Source organism: Camelus bactrianus, chromosome 21 (assembly GCF_048773025.1).
Source record: "Camelus bactrianus isolate YW-2024 breed Bactrian camel chromosome 21, ASM4877302v1, whole genome shotgun sequence".
Classification (NCBI taxonomy): Eukaryota; Metazoa; Chordata; class Mammalia; order Artiodactyla; family Camelidae; genus Camelus; species Camelus bactrianus.
Genome location: NC_133559.1, coordinates 6,049,273 through 6,068,661, shown reverse-complemented (window position 1 = coordinate 6,068,661; position 19,389 = coordinate 6,049,273). Strand labels below are relative to the sequence as shown.

At 39.7% G+C, this 19,389-nt stretch overlaps 1 protein-coding gene and 1 long non-coding RNA gene across 4 annotated transcripts in view; one reads left to right on the top strand and one right to left on the bottom strand.

Moving 5' to 3' along the window:
• LOC141574356 (uncharacterized) overlaps positions 1–19,389 on the bottom strand; it is a 39,004-nt gene that overhangs the window by 9,849 nt on the left and 9,766 nt on the right. The window lies entirely within an intron of this gene.
• Positions 4,474–12,482, top strand: FLG (filaggrin). Its single transcript, XM_074349446.1, has 3 exons — positions 4,474–4,546; positions 7,126–7,285; positions 7,876–12,482. Exons 2-3 carry the CDS (start codon positions 7,148–7,150, stop codon positions 11,443–11,445), a joined length of 3,708 nt encoding a protein of 1,235 aa, XP_074205547.1. The 5' UTR covers positions 4,474–4,546; positions 7,126–7,147; the 3' UTR covers positions 11,446–12,482.

Below are 19,389 nucleotides of genomic sequence, written 5' to 3'. Positions count from 1 at the left end.
TCCTGCCGGACGCTGCTCCCCTACTAGGCAGCGAAGCAGGCACATGAGCTACAACTTTGCCAAAGAATCCAAGAGAATATTCAGCCTGGAGAAATCCCACCTCCAAAACAGCACCTCCCAGGAGATGACTACAGCTCCTGTGGGAATCATTTAACCACAAATTCCAACTCCCCTTCACTCCTACAGCCTCAGTCACACATCGCAAAGGGCTGGTCCCTGAATCGTGACAACCTGACCCACTTCAGCAGCCCAGAGGCCATATGGCAACACAGTGCCTTCCCAGCCCATTGGATAGGAAAAGGGAGGGACAACCACAAACGTATGATTGCGGCTGAAATCCTGTAATTTCTGATTTGTCAATAACTCCTGACATTTGGGGAGTTTTCTTCACCCCTTAACAAATCCTGGTAGCCACAAAATACAACTGTGGACACCTAAAATGCCTCTGAAGCCATTTCACTGTCTTGTAAAGATGAGGCAAAAAATAAATTCTCTCTGAGGACAGAGAAGGTGGCCCACATCTCAGAGTTCACTATTCCATGGTCAGTAATTTTAAAAGTTTAGGGGGAAAGAGTTTTAGGATTTAAAGGTAAAAAGCAAATATGCAAGAAGGATCAGGTGTGTTTGCAGAGAGTAAGGTATGGTAATATACCCTAAATATATATGCTAGACAGACAGACAGACAGACAGACAGACAGACAGAGGGAATAGTGAAATCTACCATAAAGTACAATGTACAGTCCTGTTATCCCTGCAGTTATTAAACTGCACTGATCAAATAGCTATCTAAGCTGGATCAAAGAAATCTACTTGAATCATAGACTCATAGCTCTCAGGTGGAAAGAGGGATTTATCAGACATCCACCCAATGTTCCCTCCTTAACAACCCTCTGACATATCCCTGTCTCACGCTCATCTCCCAGTAACAAATGTAACTTGGTGCAATGGGAAGAGTATTTGGAGTGAAAAGTCCTGGGTTGGAGGCCTGGGTCCTGCACTGTTGATTTATCAGCCATGCAGCTTTGGATCTTCTAGTTGTCAAATGCAATATGAGGAAGCTAGACTAATTGACTGCCAAGAGCTCATCCAACTCAAAATTCTCTAGGCAGTGACAGGGAGCTCACCATCTCCAAAGATAAATCTTTTCATTTTTGGACAACTCTGACTATTAAAATATTCTTCCTATACAAAGTCAAAATAGGCTTCCCTACAGTCCCTACCCGTTTATCTGAGTTTCTATACAACCCAAGCACAGTAACAATTTCACATCGTGGAAAACAGACTCACCTCCCATCCACTTGTTTCTCATCCTGTTCCCTTTACCACCCATCTAGCCAGTCATCCTATTTACTTGACTCGAAACACGCAAGTTGTCCACATCCCTACTGAGAAGCAGTCATCGGAACTGAATACAAAGCTACAGAAACAATCCGACAAATGCCCAGCGGAGAACACCACCACTTACTTTGTTCTAGTTAATGTGCTTCTTCTCATGCAAGCTGAAATAGCATCCCCTCTACAGCTACTACATCGCACCGCCACGGTCACGATGCCCTTCCTTTCACTCAGGTCTTCTACCCTGTCCTTGTGAAGTTTAATGTCCTTGTGAGGTCAGAATTTACTTTCATTTTAATAATATTCATTTTTATTAGATTTGACTTATTGGTGTGACATGCTAAAATCTCCTTGGATCCTCAGTCTATCCTAAAAATATTTGCCATCTGCCCACATTTTCGTCCAAGTTACTGATAAAAAAAATGTAAGGATCATAACATGGTCAACAGCTCTGGAGCCGACTACTAGGACTGCCCTCTACATGGATAGGAATCTGCAAGAATTGTCAATTAAACAGAAGATCCAAGGCTGCCCATCCGTGCCACTCTCTGGACTCCACCTTCCTCAGCTAACTCACACTGCATGATCTAGTCTATCGGCTGCCCCTGCAATGGTTTCCACAGTTAAGCTCACCCCGGACACAGGGTACTTTGAGAGAAACCACTGTTTAAAACACCAAAAATATAAATAGGCTGAGAAAAGGAGAAAAGTTCACACCCAGAGCAACATTGTCAGTGGAAATAATGAGGGAGTTGGAATCAGGATAACCTGGGGTGAATCCGACTTCTGTAACTTACTCACTGGGTAATCTTGGGCACCTTGTCACTATCAGTTCCCTGATCTCAAAATTAAGGATAATAGCAATGACCTCATGGGGTTGTTCTGAGGGTTAGAAGAAATACATGCAAAATCTTAACACATTCTTGGCACTTAATGGGCATGCAATAGATTATTACTATTTGATAGTCTGATAAGAGAGAGACAATAACAGTAACTCCTGGCACAAAAAGACAATTAAACCCAAGAAGAAAATAGGAGAAAATGCAGACCTGGGTTCTGTGGATGTTAGTCATCCACAAAAGAAAGAAATGGTGGCCTCAAGAGGTTAGAAATGAGGGCATTAAACAAAGTTTTAAAATTTCAAGCACATTTCTATCTCACCAGCTCTAAGCAAGACTGCCCCCCCCAACACACACCCCACCCTTGCACTTCTTATTTGATCATGTCTCAGGAACTGTTAAAGGGCCCAAGAACACAAAAGATGATTCAGGCCCAACCAATACCAGGGTGAGAAGAAACACAAAATTGGGAAGTTGGGGGCTGCTGCAGACACATAAATAAATAATTAAAATAAAAGGTCACCAGTGCTATGGGAGAGATCAATAGAGTCTGTGAGGGAACTGTGATCGATCTGGAAATGTAAGGTAAGGCTTCATGAAGGAGGTGATGATTCTGGAGGGTCCCAAAGGATGAAGAGAAGCTAAGGTGGAGGGACTCTCCAGGTAGTAGGACAGCAAGCAGAGATTTTGAACAGTTGGTGGACCATTAAAAGACCGTCCACGGAATGTTGACCAATTGAGAGTGATTTTTCCCATAAAATACAGGTGGCAAGAGAAGCAGCTAAAAAAGATACAGATTCATTCCGATTGTGAAGGGGCTTATATGTCAAGTAAAGAAATCTGGAATTCCACAGGTAAGGAGGAGCCAGCAGAAGGAATGGTAAGATCAGAGTAAAAGATGAATGAGGCAGGCTGATAGTGGAGGGGCCAGTCATGACACTTTTCACTAACATCCAACTGAAAGATGGTGAGAACCAGAACTAAAATTGCAGCCCTAAATAGAGAATAGGCCAGAATATTAAGAATACAAGTCTAAAAGGAGGATCATTTTCTTGATTCGTATGGGTACAATACTTCTTCCTCCCAAGAGCCTTCTCTCAACATACTCTAAAAATCCTTGTGGGCACTTTTTAAATAGAGTCAAGCATTTTCACATGTTTTTGAGTATTATTTGTCATATTATGAAACAAATACATTACACGTGTATTCTGCTGTTTTAAGAGTCAATCTGTTTTCCAGTGTACTTTTTTCAAGTAAATTTTCTTATTAAAACTCATATACTCCCAAGGGGAAGAAAAAATAACACAAGTCTAGGTAGAAGTGATATGTCATGACATGAGCATGAGGGCAAAAGAGGGAGGAACAGAACATGAACTGTACCATTTTAGACACACAGTGGATGGAGGCACGGCTAGCCAACACGGGGACTTCTGCAGGATAATATGCTTTGATATGAGGCAGGAGAATGAGTTCAGTGTTGAACAGCATGACCTGGGGTCACTGGGGGAGATTCCAGTGGAAACGTAATCTGCGCAACATACGGTCTGGAAATCAAGAGAGTAGCCAAGGATAGGAGTCTCCTGTATATTTACGAGGATCAATGAGAAAACCCATAGTTTAACCCACTGGAAGAGTAAGTGCTCCAGTGTAATAATCTTGAAAACAAGATTAGTGATCCTTGCCTTACAGATTCAAGCCAGCAATCACTGCTTTTAATCAGGAGCCCAATTGCTTGCTCTCTTTCAAAAAAATCAAAATTAAATTTGTTTATCTTCTCTGCATTCATTATAACTTCCAGAGGATCAACATTCATTTCTTGGCAAGTTCTCTCAGGATTCAGCGATAAAATTATCAGGTAAAAAGGGACATGCAGGTAGGTGCTTGTGATGTCTTCCTACCATAAACTGAATTTTGAGTTTCCGTAAGTATACATTCTACACCTCTAGCGACAAGGATAAGGATGTATGCTTATAACTGATATTTATCAAGCACCTACCAAGTCAAAGTGGGGGTTACAACAACAACAACAAAAAAAAACACAGAAGGTATGGACCTTGCACACAAAGAGCCAATGCTAGCCAAAGGGAATCTTCCATAAAATCCCCAATATATGGGAATGATGTAAACTTAATTTTGGAACTTGGTAAAACAAGTACAGATGAGTACGTGAGCGATTTGGGAAGTAAACACCTCACTAGAGAAATAGAGGTGGAGATATGGGTGGGTCTGGGTTTGGTTAGGAGTGAATCAGACCATCCTGCAGAGTATGGCTCCTCCCTGGATGGACCTGCTATAAAAAGGGCATTATTCCAGCCTTCAGCACCCAGCAAGCTCCTTCAGGCTACGTTCTACTTGCTCTTCTGGTGAAGGACGTAAGTGAGAGGGGATACATCTAACCTGTTCAGCAAGGTGGAGTTCTGGATGTATTGTACTCTGAGGCAAAAAGTTGGATGTTTGGGGTTCTTAATTTTTAGCAGCAATGTTACTAAAAGTTAACTTTGATACTGAAGGAAAATGAGGGCATAAATTTGCTTTCTACAAGGCTACTCTCTTAATATTGCTGGATTATCTATTCATTCATTCATTGAACAAATATATATTAACTACCTTCTATTTGTCAAGTGCTGCTGTTGGCTGATTATGCAGCAGTGAATAACATAAACTCCCTACCCTCAGGAGCTTATATTTTATAGAGGGGGACATTCCCTAAGCAATAAATAAATAAGAATTTCAAATAGTGATATGAACAATGAAGAAAATAAGAGTGATAAAGTAAAGATATAGGAGGAGAGGACTTTAGATCGGATGGCCAGGAAAGCCCTCTTTCAGCAACTATCTTTTTAGCAGAGATCATAATGACAGAAGAAACTAGCCAAGGCAAATGAGAGGATTCTAAAGAAGGAGTAAACTCGCTTTAAAGGACAGAAAGAAGCTAGTGTGCAGTGAGCATGTTTAACTAGAGGAACAGTGGAATATGGTGGTATCAGAGAGCTAGACGGGGTAGACCATGTAAAGAGGGGCATAGTAGACTTTGTACATTATTTTAAGTACCTGAGAAGCCGCTGGAGAGTATTTAACAGGAGGAGTAGAAAGATTGTTCTGGGTTGCTAAGTGAAAAATAGGCAACAGTACGAGCAGGGAGATGGACTTCAGTTTAGAAGAGAGATGATGGAATAACATAAGTAGTGAAAAGTAACTCTTTGCTCAAGTCAGAATCTAGAAGTCATGCATGATTCCAGTCTTTCCTTTACACCACACAGATTCACCATCAAGTCCAGTCAACTCTGCCCATAAGACATGCCAATCCACCTGTCCCCCTGTCTACCACTACCACTTGGTCAATGCTATCCTTCACTCTCACCTTTGACTATTATATGGAAATAGCACAATTCATTTATTCATTTTTATTGATAGATGTTCGAGTTGTTTCCATTTAGGGGGCTACGATAAATAATGGGCCTATGAATATTTTGTACATAATCTTTGGTTACAAGTGTGTATATATTTCTATTGTGAATATTCCTAGGAGTAAATTGATGGTCTTAGGTACTGTCAAAAATTTTTCTCTTTGCTTGTGTTTGGTTTTTTTTTTGGGGGGGGGGGGGTAACTAGGTTTACTTATTCAAACAAATTTTGAAAGTACTTCTGCCAGTTTATGTGCCTTCTAGGAGTGTATGAAAGATCCAGTTTCTCCAAATCCTCACCAATATTTGCTACTAGGAAGGTTATATTTCCATTTTGTCTTTTTAGTCACTTGGTGACAGTGCTATGGTCTCACAATGTAATTTTAATTTGTATTTCCCTAATGAATAATAAGATTGAGAACATTTCATGTTTCTTAGCCATTTAGATATCCTTTTTTGCAAAGCTCCTCTGCTATCTATCCATTTTTCTGTTATGGTTTCTGTATTTTTGTATTAATTTATGGGAGTTACTTTTATATTCAAGATAGAGAAATTTACTGGTTAAATGTGTTGCATATATCCTCCCACTAAGTGGCTTTTCCTTCTCTCCTTAACAAAGTCTTTGAATGAACAGTGCAGTCCATTTTATCAACCTTTACATGCCCAACCATGACAAACATTAATCAATACCTATTACCTGTTACCAAACAATGCAAGGTTTACAGATGCTTTAGCTCTTGACTACTACAGACATCTTTGACATTATTGTCTTCTATAGGATTTTAGTTTCTGGTTTTATGTTTTAATAAAGTAATGTGATTATTATTTTATAATATAATTTATATAACATTTTTGTAAAACAAATGCTCATTTGGATTTACCAACATACTTAATAATTTATTTCCTTCCCCAATAAGCTAAATAATCTTTCAATGCTATTCCTTATGTGGAAAAGTGAAAGCCAATCCAAAAAATTTTTTATAATATTGAAAATCAGTTAAACTCATGCTATTCAATTAAAATGCTGTGAACTTCATGAATTCTCGAAGGGGGAAAAAAAGTAAATTGCGTGAATGTTTATTGAGTGTTTGACGATTTGGCAAATTGCCTTATTGAAAACTGTCTCTCAATACACTGACCATTTAGCATATTAGCTTTTATAGAATTGATTTTCAGCAAATTTGTATGAGCAAATTTTCTGGCAGCTGACCAGTGGGCCTTTCTAAAATCCTGCTATGGACAATGGCCAGACCTACAAGAGGACTGATCTTATCTAGAGCATCCTGAGGTCTGTGAGGCTATCTAAATCCTGCTGTGAATGTGTTCAAGAGAAAAAAAAAGACTGGCAGTTTTACTAATTCAGTGAAACTCTGTATTGACTTTCATATGCAGATGGTAGAAGTTTTTTCTGACTTTTTCCATTTTTGAAGCTGGATAACTTAGGGGAGATACAGGTTTAAAAATGTGGAAATACATTACAATAATTGTTGTGACCTAGAAAAGGAACAGAAACACAAGATAAGTGCATTTTAACTTCTTCTTTCTAGGTTCACATATACTTCCCAAAAGATGTCTACTCTTCTGGAAAACATCACTGCCATCATCGACCTATTCCACCAATATTCAAACACAGATAAAGAGACTAACACACTGAGCAAAAAAGAGCTGAAGGAACTTCTGGAAGTGGAGTTTCAGCCAATCCTGCAGGTAAAAGATATCTGCCAGGACTGTAGGGCATAGCCTTTCTGTTCTGCATCAATATTCTGATAAAGAATTGCTGGGATCGCTTTGTGAATTATTGCTTTTGCAATAGGATAACAATTAATCTGAATTCAAAACAGATGTAATTTGCTTCCCTCCCTTTATGTACTATACACCTACACAGGTGACTGTGCACGCACACACACCCATTTCTCTGAGGAAAACTATTACATGTATTTAGTGACAAAGAAGTTCTTCATAATATTCTTCCTAACATCAATAATGATTAGGTATATTTAAAACAAAATTCAATTATAAATTTTATAAAATATTCATGTTTCAGACAGGAAAAAGTGGCACTTGCCCCATTAAATCTTTTTGTTTGACCATATGTTTTTAAGATTTATTTCTTTTAGTACAGTACCTATAGTATCCTCCTGGATCAAAATAAGCTAAACAACATGAAAGAAAAAAACAAGAGATTTGGTTCCACTTTTTATACCAAGATCCATGTTCCCTAAACTTAATTTGAATTATTAAATTGACAGTGTGAGTCACTCAAATGTACTGTCCCCTTCTGTCTTCCCTCTGTACAGAATCCGGATGACCTAGATATTGCTGATGTCTTTATGAATAACCTTGATATAGATCACAACATGGAAATAGATTTTTCAGAATTTTTTCTGATGGTATTCAAGTTGGCTGAAGCATATTATGAGTCTACCAGAAGACAAAATTTCCAAGCATCAGGGAAAAAGCAGAAAAAGTACAGATATAACAAGAATGAAGATAATGAAAATGAAGATGTAAAAGATGAACAAGAAGAGAGAGAAGAGAAAAGAAAGAGAAAATCCAGTAATACAGCAAGTGATAAAAAAGGGGACACAGTGAGATCAAAGAGCCAAAGAGGGAAAAATAGGCATAGGTCAATATTGGGAACAAGACAAGACAAAGATGATGACTCTAATTCTATAGATGAAGACGAAAGCAGAGAAAAACATTCTGGGTCAAGTGGGAAAAATAAAAAGAGGTCAAGATCTACAGAGGTAAAAACAAGACAGAACAAGTCAAAAATCAGGGGGAATGAAGAAGAACAACTAGCACTGGTTTATGATGATACAAAACAAGAAGGTGCAAAATGGAGACGATCAGGATATAACAACTCATACAATGGAGGTAAAACATATGTATTTTCCCAAATTAATAATCAATTAGATGAAACTGAAGAAACAGCAATCTCAAGAGAAAACAATGATTCCAGACAGAAAAACATAGATAACAAACACACTCACTCAAAAACAGAACAAGAAAAAGGATTCTCAGAATACAGAAGGGAGAAAGAAAAAAATGCTACTATTAGTCAGGACAGTAATAATGAAGAACAATCAAAAGATTCAGGCAGAATATCCACATCAACTCAACCAAGAACTGGGTTCAGGTCAAGCAATCAACATTGGTTGGACCATGTCTGGTCAAAGGACAACTCTGGGAAGTCAGACTCTCAGCAACGGTACAGGGCCACCCCTACAGAAAGGGATTCTGTCCACGGAGAGACTGGAAGCAGCGCTGGCCAGAGACAGGGGCACCGCCATGAGCAGCAAGGAGACAGCTCCAGACACTCAGGGACTGGACACAGACAAACCTCAACTGCGTCTAGTAGCGGTAGACCCACGGAATCCAGTGTTAGCCAGGCGAGTGACAGCGACGGCTCCTATGAAGATGCAGGGAGACAAACTGTGACCACCCATGGAAGATCTGGGTCCAGTTCAAGGCACCAACATGGGGCTTCCCATGGCCAAGCAGGAGACAGCTCTAGGCACTCAGCATCTCATCAAGGGCAAAGAGGTGCACACAGAGAGAGGGACTCTGTCCACGGAGAGTTTGGAAGCAGCGCTGGCCAGAGACAGGGGCACCGCCATGAGCAGCAAAGAGACAGCTCCAGACACTCAGGGACTGGATATGGACAAAGCTCAACTGTGTCCAGTCACAGTAGACCCAGGGAATCCAGTGTTAGCCAGGCAAGCGACAGCGACGGCTCCTATGAAGATACAGGGAGACAAACTGTGACCACCCATGGAAGATCTCAGTCCAGCTCAGTGAGCCAATACGGGGCTGCACATGACCAGACAAGAGACAGTTCGAGACACTCAGACTCTCATCAAGGGCACAGAGCCACATACAGAGAGAGGGACTCTGTCCATGGAGAGTCAGGATTCAGCGCTGGCCAACAACACAGGAGCCGCCATCAGCAGGAAAGAGACAACTCCAGGCACTCAAGGACCGGATATGGGCAAACCTCGGCTCTCTCTGGTACTGCTAGACACAGGGATTCCAGTACCGGTCACTCCAGTGACCGCCAAAGGTATTCAGAAGATTCACGAAGGCAATCTGAGACCGCCCACGGAAGACCTGGGTCCAGTTCGAGACACCAACATGGGGCTTCCGATGGCCAGGCAGGAGACAGCTCTAGGCACTCAGCGTCTCATCAAGGGCATAGAGGTGCACACAGAGAGAGTGACTCTGTCCACGGAGAGTCTGGAAGCAGCGCTGGCCAGAGACAGGGGCACCGCCATGAGCAGCAAAGAGACAGCTCCAGACACTCAGGGACTCGACACGGACAAACCTCAACTGCGTCTAGTAGCGGTAGACCCACGGAATCCAGTGTTAGCCAGGCGAGCGACAGCGACGGCTCCTATGAAGATGCAGGGAGACAAACTGTGACCACCCATGGAAGATCTCGGTCCAGCTCAGTGAGCCAATATGGGGCTTCCCATGGCCAGGGAGGAGACAGCTCTAGGCACTCAGCGTCTCATCAAGGGCAAAGAGGTGCACACAGAGAGAGTGACTCTGTCCACGGAGAGTCTGGAAGCAGCGCTGGCCAACAATACAGGAGCCGCCATCAGCAGGAAAGAGACAACTCCAGGCACTCAAGGACCGGATATGGGCAAACCTCGGCTCTCTCTGGTACTGCTAGACACAGGGATTCCAGTACCGGTCACTCCAGTGACCGCCAAAGGTATTCAGAAGATTCACGAAGGCAATCTGAGACTGCCCACAGAAGATCTGGGTCCAGTTCGAGACACCAACATGGGGCTTCCCATGGCCAGGCAGGAGACAGCTCTAGGCACTCAGCGTCTCATCAAGGGCAAAGAGATGCACACAGAGAGAGTGACTCTGTCCACGGAGAGTCTGGAAGCAGCGCTGGCCAGAGACAGGGGCACCGCCATGAGCAGCAAGGAGACAGCTCCAGACACTCAGGGACTGGACACAGACAAACCACAACTGCGTCTACTAGCGGTAGACACAGGGAATCCAGTGTTAGCCAGGCGAGTGACAGCGACGGCTCCTATGAAGATGCAGGGAGACAAACTGTGACCACCCATGGAAGATCTGGGTCCAGTTCAAGGCACCAACATGGGGCTTCCCATGGCCAAGCAGGAGACAGCTCTAGGCACTCAGCGTCTCATCAAGGGCAAAGAGGTGCACACAGAGAGAGGGACTCTGTCCACGGAGAGTCTGGAAGCAGCGCTGGCCAGAGACAGGGGCACCTCCATGAGCAGCAAAGAGACAGCTCCAGACACTCAGGGACTGGACACAGACAAACCTCAACTGCGTCTGGTAGCAGTAGACACAGGGAATCCAGTGTTAGCCAGGCGAGCGACAGCGACGGCTCCTATGAAGATGCAGGGAGAATAACTCTGACCACCCATGCAAGATCTGGGTCCAGTTCAAGGCACCAACATGGGGCTTCCCATGGTCAGGCAGGAGTCAGCTCTACCCACTCAGAATCTCAGCAACGGTATAGGCCCGCCCCTACAGAGAGGGATTCTGTCCAGGGAGAGTCTGGAAGCAGTGCTGGCCAGAGACAGGGGCACAGCCATGAGCAGCAAAGAGACAGCTCCAGACACTCAGGGAGTGAATATGGACAAAGCTCAACTGTGTTCAGTAGCCATAGACACAGATTGTCCAGAGTTGGTCATGTTAGTGACAGTGCTGGTTATTCTCAAACTGCTGGTAGACAGTTAGGGACCGCTTCCAGAAAGTCTAGGTCCAGCTCAAGGAAACAAATGCATGATACAGTTCAAGATTGGCGACATGGCAGCTATGGAAGTTCAGATTATGACTATGGACAGTCAAGGTTTGGACAGTCTCAGTATGGCATGTAGGATTCAGGGACAGATCTCAATCCTGAGAAGAATTTATTAGCTCCAATATAACAAGCAGTAATACACACCCAGGAACATATGGCCATCCAAGTGATCTTTTGAAACAGATGGGATTTCATCCATTCCAAAGATCCTTTTATTGTAAGTTAGAAATTAATTTTTTGAGTAATTAACCTAAAGAATATGAGAATGACAAAGACACAACTTGAGTCAAGAATAATTTCATTATGCTTTCAGGGAGGTTATCTTCTCTTATCTTTTTAAAAAATTTAGTTACACTATTTCTTTCCATTGGTGATAGGTACTTTTTTTTTCTCTAGGAAGCTTTGAACTTTATAGTTACGAAGTGGTGAATGGAAGAAAGCAATTCCAATCAGTGCTAAATTTAGAAATCCATGAGTATTTGGGGAGATTGAAGCTCAAGTATGAACTTTTCTTTTGAACGGTAAATTTTAGAACTCTGAATGTTGTTACATTAATATTTGCCAAATATTTCAAAGTAACCAAAGGTGTAAAATCACCATTCTGTAAGCCAAATCTGCTATATTAATATCAGGTCTCAGTACACCTGCCTGTATTATCTTTGTATTGAAACTCTGTATTTTTGCATTCATTAATCACCTTAGGTATATAAAATCAAAAAACCTGTACTGCATGAAAATTGAAAATAAACTATTGATGATACATCATTGTTTGTCTCTTCCATACTTATTTCTCATAGGCCCCAAAAGACTTACTTCCCCATGATAAGAATGACATCCTTTTCCTCTATTCTTGGAAAAATACGTGACCAAATAACAGATATATATCATTCCAAAGAAATAGGTAGTCCAAAGAAAAAAAGTTAATCAAATCTTATGTTATTCTCCAACATAGTCATTATTCCATGTAGTCACCATCAAGATGAAAAAAGGCTAGCTCAATCATAGATATCATCATAATTATTAGCAAAACATCAACCCAAGTGGGTATTAGGCAAGTCAAACAAAGATCAGGAAACTGAATATTGACCATAGGCCCTTCTCACAAAGACGCATGGAGATATTTTCCAATGGAAACTAATGAGAGCAGAGAAACTGTTGAAATTTCTTGACAACGTAAAAGCAATTTTTAAAATGCCCTCCTGTCCTGGAAAGAAAACACATATATTTTATGATTTTGAGAGAAGATATAATAAATCTGGTAAAAATGTGAACAAGCTTGTACCATTACAAGGAATATCCCACTATAATAATCATACCCAAGTTTTCTTCTCCACAATATCAGATCAGAAAGTTTACTAGACAGTATCTAGGCCAATGTTTGCATTTTGCAGATGAGTCTATCACAGAAATAATCCATACCAATAAAAATTAGATTTCAAGTCCCCTAACTCTGAGTTTAGTAGTTTTACAAAAGTACTTCAAATCCTGACTTTCTATATGGACAAGTTTCTAAAAACATACAGTCCACCAAAACTGAATCAAGAAGAAATAGGTAATTTGAAGAGACCAATCATCAGAAATGAAATAGAATCAGTAACAACAACAACAACAACAAGAACAACAAAAAACCTCCCTGCAAACAAAAGTCCAGGACCTGATGGCTTCACTGGGAATTCTACTAAACATACAAAGAACTAATACCAACCCTTCTCACACTCTTCCAAAAGATTGCAGAGGAGGGAATACCCCCAAACTCATTCTATGGAGCCACAGTCATCCTGATACCAAAAGCGGACAAAGACACTACCAAAAAACAAAATTACAAGCCAAAATCTTTGACAGATATACACACAAAAATTTTCAACAAAATATTAGCAAATATAATCCAACAATGCGTTAAAAAAACATACACTATGATCAAGTTGGATTCATTCCAGAGCCACAAGGATGGTTTGACATATGCAAATCAATCAATGTGATACACCACCACACTCAGAAAAGAAAGAACCACATGATCATCTCAATAGGTGCAGAAAAAGCATTTGATAAAATTCAACATAATTTATGATAAAAACTCTTACCAAAGTGGGTATAGAGGGAACATATCTCAACATAATAAAAGCTATTTATGGCAAACCCACAGCCAACATAATACTCAATGATGAAAAGTTGAAAACCTTTTCACCAGAGGAAAACAAGGATGCCCATCCTCACCACTTCTATTCAACATAGTATTGGAAGTCCTAGCCATAGCAATCAGGCAAGAAAAAGAAATAAAAGGGGTCCAAATTGGAAGAGAAGAGGTAAAATTGTCACTATACGTAGATGACATGATACTAGATATAGAAAACCCTAAAGACTCCATGCAAAAACAACTAGAGCTGATAAATTCAGTAAGGTAGCAGGATACAAGATTAACATATAGAAATCTGTTGCTGAAATTTCTGTTAACATACACTAGTGTTTCTTTACACTAACAATGATACATCAGAAAAGGAAAGTAAAAAAAAAAAAAATCCCTTTTAAAATCACATTGAAAAAAAAATACTTAGGAATAAACCCGATCAAGGAGGTGAAAGACTTATACACGGAGAATTAAAAACCACTGATTAAGGAAATTAAACATGATTTAAAGAAATGGAAAGATATCCCATGTGCTTGGATTGGAAAAATTATTATTGTTAAAATGGCCATACTACCCAAAGCAATCTACAGATTTAATGCGATCCCTATCAAATCACCCAGGACATTTTTCACAGAGCTAGAACAAATAATCCTAAAATTTATATGGAATCACAAAAGACCCAGAATTGCCAAAGCAATACTGAAGAAAAAGAATGAGGCTGGAAGAATAACCCTCTCAGACTTCTGACAATACTACAGAACTACAGTAATCAAAACAGCATGGTATTGGCGCAAAAACAGATATATGGATCAATGGAACAGAATAGAGAGCCCAGAAATAAACCCACACATTTACGGTCAATTAATCTTTGACAAAGGAGGCAGGAATATACAATGGAGAAAAGACAGTCTCTTCAGCAAGTGGTGTTGGGAAAGCTGGACAGCCATATGTAAATCAATTAAGTTAGAACACTCCCTCACACCATACACAAAAATAAACTCAAAATGGTTTAAAGACTTGAACATAAGACAAGACACCATAAATCTAGAAGAGAACATAGGAAAAACATCCTCTTATATAAATTGTACCAATGTTCTCCTAGGGCAGTCTACTGAGGCAATAGAAATAAAAGCAAAAATATATAAACAAATGGGACCTAAATAAACTTATAGCTTTTGCACAGCAAAGGAACCCATAAATAAAGTGAAAAGACAATCTACAGAATGGGAGAAAATATTTGCAAATAATGCAACTGACAAGGGGGTTAATTTCCAGAATATACAAACAGCTCATACAACTCAATACCAAAAAAGCAAACAATCCAATCCAAAATTGGGCAGAAGACCTAAGTAGACATTTCTTCAAAGAAGACATACAGATGGCCAATAGACACATGAAAAGATGCTTAACATCACTATTATCAGAGACACGCAAATCAAAACTACAATGAGGTATCACCTCACACTGGCCAGAATGGCCAGCATTAAAAAGTTCACAAAGAGTAAATGCTGGAAAGAGTGTGAAAAAAAGGGAACCCTCCTACACTGTTGGTGGGAATGTGGTTTGCTACAGCCATTATGGAGAACAATATGAAGATTCCTAAAAAAAAAAAAAAAATGAAAATAGACCTACCCTATGACCCAGCAATCCCACTCCTGGACATATATCCAGAGGGAACTCTAATTCAAAAAGATACATGCACCTCGATGTTCACAGTAGCACTATTGACAATAGCCAAAGCATGGACGCAACCTAAACATCCATCAATGGATGACTGGATAAAGAAGTTGTGATATGTAGACACCATGGTACACTACTTAGCTATAAAAAAAAGAATTAAATAATGTCATTTGCAGCAACATGGATGGACCTGGAGACTGTCATACTAAGTGAAGTAAATCAGAAAGAGAAATAAAAATACCATATGGTATCACTTATATGTAGAATCTTAAAAAAAAGAAACAAATGAACTTATTTACAAACAGAAACAGGCTCACAGACATAGAAAACAAACTTATGGTTACCAGGGGAAAGAGGGTGGGGAAGGATAAATAGGGAGTTCAGGATTTGCAGATTCTAAACAACAAGGGCCTACTGAATAGCACAGGGAACTATATTCAACACCTTGTAATGGCTTATAATCAAAAAGAATGTGAAATATACATATGTATAAGTGAATCACTATGTTGTACATCAGAAATGAATACAACATTGTAAACAAACTATACTTCAACAAACAATAAATAAAATGTTAAATATTTTTTAAAATCCTTTCATTGATTTTTACTTAAATAAAATAAGCTAAACAAATCATTTGTTAATTTAAACAACCTTCAGTGGACAGTGATTGAATGAAAAGCAACAAACAAGCTCATTTTTCTAACTAGCCTCAAACAATCTCATGTCTATGTTTGTGCTCCATAAGCCACATGAAGGGGGCACTATTTCTTATGGGTATCCTGCTTCCTTGCTTGAAGTGCAGTCCCCAAATACCACTACAAAAATCCAAACAATGCAAAATATGCTGGTCTCATTATGACACAAATATGGACAAAATGTTTCTTTCCATTTCTGTGACACAATTTGCCACCTTGCCTCCAGTCTCACAACCAGCTAATTGAGCTCCCACCTGTGGCCCTTCCCTAGAGAGTCAGGACTAACTAACAGGCTGAAGAACTAAAAATTGTAATGAGGGAAACACTGGTGACCCAGCCTAACTGAAGTGGAGGTACTGATGGAAGGACACTGATGGACATTACAACTGATGGACATAACCAGGTATGTATACCCTACAGCTAAATGCTCAATGTTTTTCTAAAGAACCCATAAACAACTGAAATTGCTTTCTTTCATATTCCTGTTCACCAGAGGATAGAACTACCAGACACTCCTCTTTGCTAGCCAACAGAAAATCATTTATTTACCCAAAAAAGTGCAAACAAGATTCACTGGGAACATCCCAGACTACAGTATTTCTCTGTCCTCTCTACTTCCCTTACAGAATGTTATCTTTGACTCTGTTCTTTAACTCAATCAACCACCTCCCTCACATGTGAATCAACAATTTTCATGCAAAATAACTAAATGTGTCTAAGTTTTTCTTTGACTGGGACAATCTTACAGGGCAGACTCCATCTTCCCTTATCTGCACAAAAACTTTCTCCAAAGCATATCAATCCAAGGGAGAGAGGAAATGAGAGTTGGAACCAGTTTAGTGGCCAGAGGATATCTGATCAACAAGGTCAAAAGAATTTGGTCACTGATTGAATCTGGAGGTAAAGAATAGGAAGGAATCTAGGGTTATTTCGAGGATCCTTACTTGGGCAAGTGCATGAAGGATGAGGTCATTCAATGAGGCAAGGAACAAAATGAGAGACAGAAAATGGTAACATCAGTTTTGCACATCATGAGCTTGAGAGTCCCAAGAAAGACTCAGGTGGAGCTTTCTTGTGAGCAAATGGATATAAACGTCTCTATTTCATACAAGAGATGAGACTCAAGTCATCTGTATAGAGGTAGATTATTGAACTGGGTGAACGTCCACGTTCTGGAGCCAAATGCTATCCAAGCAGGAGTCTGGACTTTATCATTAATCTGCTATGTACCTCAGGCAACTTACTCAAGATCTCTATCCCTCATGTAGAGATTACAGATAATGACAGTACCTACTTTAACACTGTTGTGAAGATTGTGATGATACATGAAATGCTACCAAGCGTACAACAAGCATTCAGTATATGTTTGCCATTACAGATGGAGCTACAGGCTTGACTGAATGAGGGGGCAGAGAGTGAGAAACAAGGCTAGAATATTGAGAAAACTCGCCATTAAAAGCTCAGCCCACAGTCACATAACAAGTAGGTGGTGGAAACAAGATTTGAAACATAATTTTGTCTCCCAAGTCCAAGCTCTTTTCACTGAAAAGGGAAGAGTTCTGTTAAAGGTTCAATAGTTCAAGTAAAACGAGGAATGAAATTTTCCCATTGTTTTGGTAACTTGACACCTCTGATTTAAAAACAGCTATTTCTGTGGAAAGATAATGATGTAAACTTTGTTGGAAAACCTAGGAGGGAACAGGTTTTAAGGAGTTGGACATGACAAAAGAAGTTCAGAGTAGTGAACCAGCCTCACTTCTCCTATAAGAAAATCAAAAATTAATTTCTAACCAAATCCCTTAGGTTTCTCCCACCCTTAAGTGCCTTGGCGTGTAGGGGTTCTGGGGTGAGGGTTGAGAAAATGGTCAGTAGAAGATAATTTTTGAGAATTAAGCAGGGACTAGATGATGTAGCATCTTGGAAGCCACAGTAAAGACACTGGATATTTTTGTGTTGTAAGAAAAATGCATAACATGAAACTTACCATCTTATTCATTTCTAAGTATACAGTTCAATAGTGTTAAGTATACTCCACTGTTGTGCAACCAATCTCCAGAAATGTCTCATCTTGCAAAACTGAAACTCTCTACCTATTAGACAACAACTCCCTATTTCTCCCTCCCCTAGCCCCTGGTAACCACCATTCTACCTTCTGTTTCTATGAATTTGACTACTTTAGATAACTCATGTAACTATATTTGTCTTTTTGTGACTGGCTTATTTCATTTCAAATAATGTCCTCAAGATTCATTCATGCTGCAGTATGCATCAGAATTTCCTCCATCTTTAAGACTGACAATCTTGCACTGTAAGTATAGTACTACATTGTTTGTCTGTTCTTCTGTTGATGGACATATGGGTTACTTGCACCTTTTGGTACTTTGAGTAACACTGCTATGAATATAGGTGTGCAAATGTCTCTTTGAGATCCTGCTTTCAATTCTTTTGGATACATACCAGAAATGGGATTGCCGGATAATATGGTAATTTTTTTACTTTTAATATTTTGAGGAACTATCATACTTTTCCACAGGAGCTGCAGCATTTGACATTCCCACCAACAATGCACAGGGGTTCCAATTTCTCCACATCCTCACCAACATTTGTTATTTTCTGTTCTTTTTGATAGTAGCTATCCTAATGGGTATGAGGTGGTATCTCATTGTGGTTTTGATTTACATTTCTCTAATGATTAGGTAGTTGAGCATCTGATCATTATACATCGTCTTTGGAGACGTGACTATTCAAGTCCCTTGCCCTTTTTTTAATCAGGTTATTTTTTGTTCTTATTGTTGAGTTATAGGACTTCTTTATATACTTAGGACATTAACTCTTTATAAAGTAAGTGATTTGCAAATATTTTCTCCCATACCATTGGTTGTCTTTACATTCTGTTGTGTCTTTTGATGCACAGAAGTTTTTAAGTTTAACCTAGTCCATTTGTCTATTTTTGTTTTGGGCACTTGTGCAACAGGTTGAATTCTATTCTGATTTGACAAGGAAGCCTTTGAAGGATTTTGAGCTTGAGATAATCATATGATTTTCTTGTTTTAAAAAAATCATTCTAAGTGCTTGATAGAGGATAGATTTTAGCTGGGATTAAAGGCAAGAGTAGAAACAGAATAACAGGAAAATGACCTATGTTTGCAATTAGTGTAAAAAATTATAGTAGCTGGGGACAGGACTGAGGTGACAGAGGGAGCAAAATTTTACAATTGGTATATATTTAAAAGAATCAAAAGAACTAGCTGATGCATTCATTGTGGAGGGTAAGAGAGAGGATGGATTCAAGAATAACTCTCAGATCTTTGAGCTTGTGATTTCTTCCTGCTTACAAACAGAGAATAACAAGTTGCAAAGGGAAGAAATGGAGGCCCATCATTGGGTTCCCCATCACTTAAATGCATATCTGCCTTTACCAACTGTTCTGGTCACTAGAACTAGTAATAAATTACTCTAAAATCCAGCAGCTTAAAACAACCTTATTCCACTTATAATTTTGTAGGTAAGGTATTTGGAA

What these genes read in the sequence shown, in the direction of transcription:
- FLG (XM_074349446.1), top strand. Translation starts at nt 7,148, where the DNA reads ATGTCTACTCTTCTGGAAAACATCACTGCCATCATCGACCTATTCCAC. An exon ending in AGTTTCAGCCAATCCTGCAG is followed by an intron (nt 7,286 to 7,875) that starts GTAAAAGATATC and finishes CCCTCTGTACAG; the next exon opens with AATCCGGATGACCTAGATAT.